The following is a 7,500-nucleotide window of genomic DNA, read 5'->3' as shown; positions in this document are numbered from 1 at the left end:
CTTTCGACACGTCGAAGCACTACGAGACGTCCCCGTGGTTGCTCGAGGCCGAGGAGGAGTAGGCTAGTAACGTTAAATCGTCGAAGGTGGTTCTTGATGAAAATTTACCAGAGGGAAGCCATTGATGAACTTTGTGAACTTACTACAATGTTATGACTGTTATCATATATTGCTCTAAATAGTTGAAAATAAGTAATTAGTGGAGAGAATATTTAGATGTTATAGAGGAGATCTATAGATATTCAACAATGAAACTGGTGGGGGAGAAAAATAGTAGTTTCTCGTAGAAAATCACAGAGGTATTTTCTTTAAACAATCAATAAAGCTAGTTATGTATATCCTCGTCCTCTTTCTGTTGAAATGAAATATACCACTGCAATTAAGATTTCATTTCTTTCATTTCCTTTAATTTTGCACCTTTTAAACAGTATTTTTATCGTTACTCAGATATTGCATTGAAAAGGAATTGACCAAAATCTAATATTCTGCCTGAATAATAGAAAACGGATTCATTAATGCGGAACTTGTATTTTTATCTAATATTTTGTCCGCTCATCAGTCACACTATTTAAATTACATTACCTTTAGGTATGTAATTTTTATTAAAAATCATAAATAGTAGGATTAGAATCTATGCTTAATTTTTCTCTCTATTCTTCTTATTACAGTTTACTTGGAGTTAATATTAGTGAGGTCTTAACAATTTACAGTGTACTACATTAAATTTCGGAACTAACATGGCAAGAGATCTTGTGAAATAGGTTTTTATAGTATAACATATCTCGTGAAATAGGTTTTTATAGTATAGCATATCTCGTGAACTGGGAATCTGAAAGAGAAGAGGGTGTATGGAATAGTATACGCTCAGACCGTAATTTTCTAGGACAATATATCACATGTTCCAGGAATTGACAAGACAAGAGATTGCTTAGAGTGTTATTTTATAGGACAATGTATCACATGTTCTCGGAATTGGCAAGACAAGAGATTGCTTAGAGTGTTATTTTATAGGACAATGTATCACATGTTCTCGGAATTGGCAAGACAAGAGATTGCTTAGATTGTTATTTTCTAGGACAATGTATCACAGGTTCTAGGAATTGGCAAGACAAGAGATTGCTTAGATTGTTATTTTCTAGGAGAATGTATCACATGTTCTAGGAAATGACAATACAGGAGATTGCTTAGATTATTATTTTCTAGGACAATATATCACATGTTCTAGGAATTCACAAGACAAGAGATTACTTAGATTGTTATTTTGTAGGACAATGTATCACACGTTCTAGGAATTGACAAACAATAGATTGCTTTGATTGTTATTTTCTAGGACAACGTGCCACATGTTCTGGGAATTGGCAAGACAAGAGATTGCTTAGAGTGTTATTTTATAGGACAATGTATCACAGGGTCTAGGAATTGGCAAGACAAGAGATTGCTTAGATTGTTATTTTCTAGGACAATGTATCACATGTTCTAGGAAATGACAATACAGGAGATTGCTTAGATTATTATTTTCTAGGACAATATATCACATGTTCTAGGAATTCACAAGACAAGAGATTGCTTAGATTGTTATTTTTTAGGACAATGTATCACACGTTCTAGGAATTGACAAACAATAAATTGCTTTGATTGTTATTTTCTAGGACAACGTGCCACATGTTCTGGGAATTGGCAAGACAAAAGATTGCTTAGATTGTTATTTTCGAGGATTATGTATCACCTGTTCTAGCAAATGACAATACAAGAGATTGCTTAGATTGTTATTTTCTAGGACAATGTATCATAAGTTCCAGAAAATAACAATACAAGAAATTGCTTAGATTGTTATTTTTTAGGACAATGTATCACATGTTCTAGGAAATGACAATAGAATAGATTGCTTAGATTGTTATTTTCTAGGACAATGTATCACATGTTCCAGAAAATAACAATACAAGAGATTGCTTAGATTGTTATTTTCTAGGACTATCACATGTTCCAGAAAATAACAATACAAGATATTGCTTAGATTGTTATTTTCTAGGACAATGTATCCAATGTTGTAGGAATTGAAAAGACAAGAGATTCCTTAGATTGTTATTTTCTAGAAAAATGTATCACATGTTCTAGGAATTGGCAAGAAGAGATTGCTTAGATTGGTATTTTCTAGGATAATGTATCACTTGTTTTAGCAAATGTCAATACAAGAGATTGCTTAGATTGTTATTTTCTAGGACAATGTATCACATGTTCTAGGAATTGGCAAGACAAGAAATTGCTTAGAGTGTTATTTTCTAGGACAATTTATCACATGTTCTAGGAAATGACAATTCAATGAGATTGCTTAGATTGTTATTTTCTAGGACAATATATCTCATGTTCTAGGAATTGGCAAGACAAGATATTGCTTATATTGTTATTTTATGGGAAATCTATCACATGTTCAATTGTTCTAGAAATTGACAAGAAAAGATATTACTTAGGTCGTTATTTCCTAGGACAATGTTTCACATGTTTTAGGAATTGACAAAACAAGAGATTGTAAATTTTTAGGACAATGTACCACATGTTCTGGGAATTGACAATACAAGAGATGGCTTAGATTGTTATTTTCTAGGACAATAAAGCACATTTTCTAGGAAATGACTTTACAAGAGAATGATTGGATTGTTATTTTCTAGAACAATGTATCAAATGTTCTAGGAAATGACAATACAAGAGATTTGATTGATTGATTTAAAGTTTTCAGGCATCCTGACATCTAAGGTCATTGACGCCGTATACAAGAGATAGCTTATATTGTTATTTTCTAGGACACTATATCACATGGTCTATGAATTGACAAGACAATAGATTGCTTAGATTGTTATTTTCTAGAACAATATATCATATGTTCTAGGAATTGACAAGACAAGAAATAGCTTATATTGTTATTTTCTAGGACACTATATCACATGGTCTATGAATTGACAAGACAATAGATTGCTTAGATTGTTATTTTCTAGAACAATATATCACATGTTCTAGGAATTGACAAGACAAGAGATTTCTTGAATTGTTATTTTCTAGGACAATGTATCATATGTTCTTGGAATCGACAAGACAAAAGATTGCTTAGATTGTTATTTTCTAGGACAATGTATCCCATGTTCTAGAAATTTACAAGACAAGATATTACTTATATCGTTATTTTGTAGGACAATGTATCACATGTTCTAGAAATTGACAAGACAAGGGATTACTCAAGTCGTTATTTTCTAGGACAATGTATCACGTGTTCTAGGAAATGACAGTACAAGAGAATACTAAGATTGTTATTTTCTAGGACAATGTATCACATGTTCTAGGAATTGACAAGACAAGAGATTGCTTAGATTGTTATTTTCTAGGACAATGTATCACATGTTCTAGGAATTGACAAGACAAGAGATTGTTTAGATTGTTATTTTTTAGGACAATATATCACATGTTCTACGAATTGACAAGACAAGAGATTGCTTAGATTGTTATTTTCTAGGACAATGTATCACATGTTCTAGGAATTGACAAGACAAGAGATTGCTTAATTTGTTATTTTCTAGGACAATGTATCACATGTTCTACGAGTTGACAAGACAAGAGATTGCTTAGATTGTTATTTTCTAGGACAATGTATCACATGTTCTACGAGTTGACAAGACAAGAGAATGCTTAGATTGTTATTTTCTAGGACAATGTATCACATGTTCTAGGAATTGACAAGACAAGAGATTGCTTAGATTGTTATTTTCTAGGACAATGTATCACATGTTCTACGAGTTGACAAGACAAGAGATTGCTTAGATTGTTATTTTCTAGGACAATGTATCACATGTTCTACGAATTGACAAGACAAGAGATTGTTTAGATTGTTATTTTTTAGGACAATGTATCACATGTTCTACGAATTGACAAGACAAGAGATTGCTTAGATTGTTATTTTTTAGGACAATGTATCACATGTTCTACGAATTGACAAGACAAGAGATTACGTAGATTGTTATTTTCTAGAACAATGTATCACATGTTCTATGATATGACAATACAAGAGATTGCTTAGATTGTTATTTTCTAGGACAATGTATCACATGTTCTAGGAATTGACAAGACAAGAGATTGCTTAAATTGTTATTTTTTAGGACAATGTATCACTTGTTCTAGGAATTGACAAGAGAAGAGGTTGCTTAGATTGTTATTTTCTAGGACAATGTATCACATGTTCTAGGAATTGACAAGAGAAGAGGTTGCTTAGATTGTTATTTTCTAGGACAATGTATCACATGTTCTAGGATTTGACAAGACAAGAGATATCTTAGATTGTTATTTTCTAGGATAATGTTTCACATGTTCTACGAATTGACAAGAGATTGCTCAGATTGTTATTTTTTAGGACAATGTATCACATGTTCTAGGAATTGACAAGAGAAGAGATTGCTTAGAATGTTATTCTCTAAAACAATGTATCACATGTTCTAGGAGTTGACAAGACAAGAGATTGCTTAAATTATTATATTTTAGGACAATGTATCACATGTTCTAGGAATTGACAAGACAAGAGATTGCTTAAATTATTATTTTCTAGGACAATGTATCACATGTTCTAGGAATTGACAAGACATGAGATTGCTTAGATTGTTATTTTCTAGGAAAATGTATCACATGTTCTAGGAATTGACAAGACAAGAGGTTGCTTAAATTGTTATTTTCTAAGACAATATATTGCACGTTTTAGGAATTGATAAGGCAAGAAATTGTTTAGATCGTTATTTTATAGGACAATGTATCACATGTTCTAGGAATTGACAAGACAAGAGATTGCTAAGATCCTTATTTTCTAGGACAATATATCACATGTTCTAGGAATTGAAAATATAAGAAACTGCTTAGAACGTTATTTTCTAGGACAATATATCACATTATCTGGTAATTGACAAGACAAGAGATTTTTTAGAAGTTATTTTCTACTACAATATATCATATTTTCTAGGAAATGGCGAGACAATCGATTGCTTAGAAAGTTATTTTCTAGGACAACATATCACATATTTTTGTAATTGGCTAAAATAAAGATTGTAAACCAAATTTACAGGATACTAGATCTCAGAGATAGGGAAATGACGCCAAGATATCGCATGCACTGGCAATTGGTAGGGAAAAAAATATTATTATTATTATTTTTGTATACAGCGTGCTTCGTAGCCGATCAGAACGCTATATAAGAGGGTTATGATAAATGTCTCCAATAGAGGTTAAATGCAACATAAATTCAAAAATTATGTATGAATTTAATCCTCTTGCATATTTGAAATTATGAATAAGTAAAATAGATTTATAAAGTAAATGTAGTAAAAAATATTGTTTGCTGAAATGATTTATAAAACGGAAATGTTTTAGCTAACTGCAAATATATTCTTTAACGTCAATTTTCCTGACTTTCATAAAATGTCGTTGATACAAGAAATAAATTTAAATAAATGACAAAGACTTTAGCATTCGATGAATAGCTGCGCTGAGTACAGGTATGCCATTTACCATCTGGATGCATTATCATTATTATCATCATTAGCCAAGCTACAACCCTAGTTGTTAAAACAGTACGCCATAAGCCCAAAGGCTCCGACAGAAAGAATAGCCTAGTGAGGAAATTAAACAAATGTACTACAAGAGTAGTGAACAATTAAAATAAAATAACTTAAGAACAGTGGGAACATTGAAACGGATCTTTCATATATATACTATAAAAATTAAAAGATAAAGCAAGAGGAGCAGAAATAAGATAAAATAGTGTGCCCAAATGTACTCCCAATCAAGAGAACTCTGGTGAAAGACTCTGGAGTTGCAGTATGAGATAGGACAATAAGAAAGAAGAAAGGAAGTGTGAAACGTGGTGAAGTCGTATGATGAAAAATGGTGTCAAAGCCCCTTTAACTGTGCTCAGAGTTCCCTGTCAACACTACCATTCTGTGCTGGTCGTTCGCCTGCAATTTGCATCAGTAATTAATTTTTTTTTTTTAAAGTTACAGACAGCTGTGGGATGATAGGATATTACCAGGCAAATTGGTCGCTCTATTCCAGGTGTCCGTACAAATGAACTTTCTATAAAATTCTTTTAAAACGTCCCAGAGTTTTGTTAAATAATTTTGAAGCTCGTGAATCTACAGTAGTTGCATTCCCTATTTGAATATCTGGAATACGCTCAACTTGAATATGTAAGAGGTAATATGATTTGTTCTGTTTCAATTGGATCAATTTTTTCTGGAACCAGTTAGTAGCACTATGAAAAATGTTTTTTTTTTTTTTTTTTTCCACAAGGCTCTTAAATTGACTATTGATTATTGCTGTTTGGCTGAAGACAAGAAACGTTGTTTACAGCTAATTTATATGTCTTCGGTAAAAGTTCAAAGTTTCCTCATCAAGGGAAGAGGTAAGGGACAGTGGCAATGCTCTAGCAGGACAATGCCCTAGAGACTGGCCATATTTATATATTTATAGCGCCTAAGCCCTCTTTCAACCCATGCTAGGACAAGGGAGGGACAGACATTGGCTGCTGATGACTCTCAGGTAGACCTATAGGCTACCATAAACACCCCACCCCATCCTTAGCTCACAAGGTTGGTGAGGTTGAAGACACTACAAGAAACTATCGAGCTTGAGTGGGTCCGAAACCCTAATGTAGCAGATTGCCTGGCAGGGACTATTCCAATAGGCTACCACACCATCTAAAATGCCCTGTATGTGTTAACATATATGAATTCTAATGAAAACATGATGTACTAAGTGGAAAACAATTCCAAAAATTATATGATATTGGGACTGAGATGAAGCATCTGCAGCAAATATTATACGGGTTTTAAGTTCTTGTTATAAAAGAACATAATCCGGACTCAAGTTTTATCATTTATTTACGCCACTGTACATTATTCAGAACGCTTTGTTGTTTTATAATTATTGGGTATCTGGTTCTTATACAGTGTAATATATTTATACCTTTGGTTTAAAGATTTCGTTTATTATGATTTTTAAACAAAATTTCACTTGGTTACCAGTATCCAATAACTATTTATTTATTTATTTTTTCTTTTTTTTCTTTTTTTGTGAAAAGCGTAGGAACTGGAACTGACCTAGGAAATTTATGCGGAAAACTTATGAAAGAAAAAATAATTCCTCTTATGAGTAACACGTAATAATTTGTAAAAAATTTAATTGTGGTTTATCTATGATTTATATATTCTTTATTCTTGGGGTTACCAATTGGAACATTAATTTATTAATTGAAGTTTATATATGAGCATAGACAATGTAATTCATTACTATTGATTATTATTATCATTACAATTATTATTATTTGTAGTAGTAGTAGTAGTAGTAGTAGTAGCAACAGCAGCAGCAGCAGTAGTAGTAGTAGTAGTAGTAGTAGTAGTAGCAGCAGCAGCAGCAGCAGTAGTAGTAGTAGTAGTAGTAGTATAACCACGTAGTAGTAGTATAACCAGCGATTAC

At 32.2% G+C, this 7,500-nt stretch overlaps 1 protein-coding gene across 1 annotated transcript in view; it reads left to right on the top strand.

The window, feature by feature from the left end:
• LOC137650856 (uncharacterized) overlaps window positions 1-7,500 on the top strand; it is a 54,071-nt gene that overhangs the window by 36,653 nt on the left and 9,918 nt on the right. Inside the window, exons 8-9 of the mRNA XM_068384012.1 lie at window positions 1-58; window positions 5,093-5,150. The exon at window positions 1-58 is cut by the window's left edge and continues 187 nt beyond it. Coding sequence (XP_068240113.1) covers window positions 1-58; window positions 5,093-5,150 — 116 coding nt within the window. The remainder of the gene's footprint in view (window positions 59-5,092; window positions 5,151-7,500) is intronic.

This window comes from Palaemon carinicauda, chromosome 12, assembly GCF_036898095.1.
Source record: "Palaemon carinicauda isolate YSFRI2023 chromosome 12, ASM3689809v2, whole genome shotgun sequence".
Lineage (NCBI taxonomy): Eukaryota > Metazoa > Arthropoda > Malacostraca > Decapoda > Palaemonidae > Palaemon > Palaemon carinicauda.
This window is presented reverse-complemented; position numbering and strand designations above follow the sequence as displayed.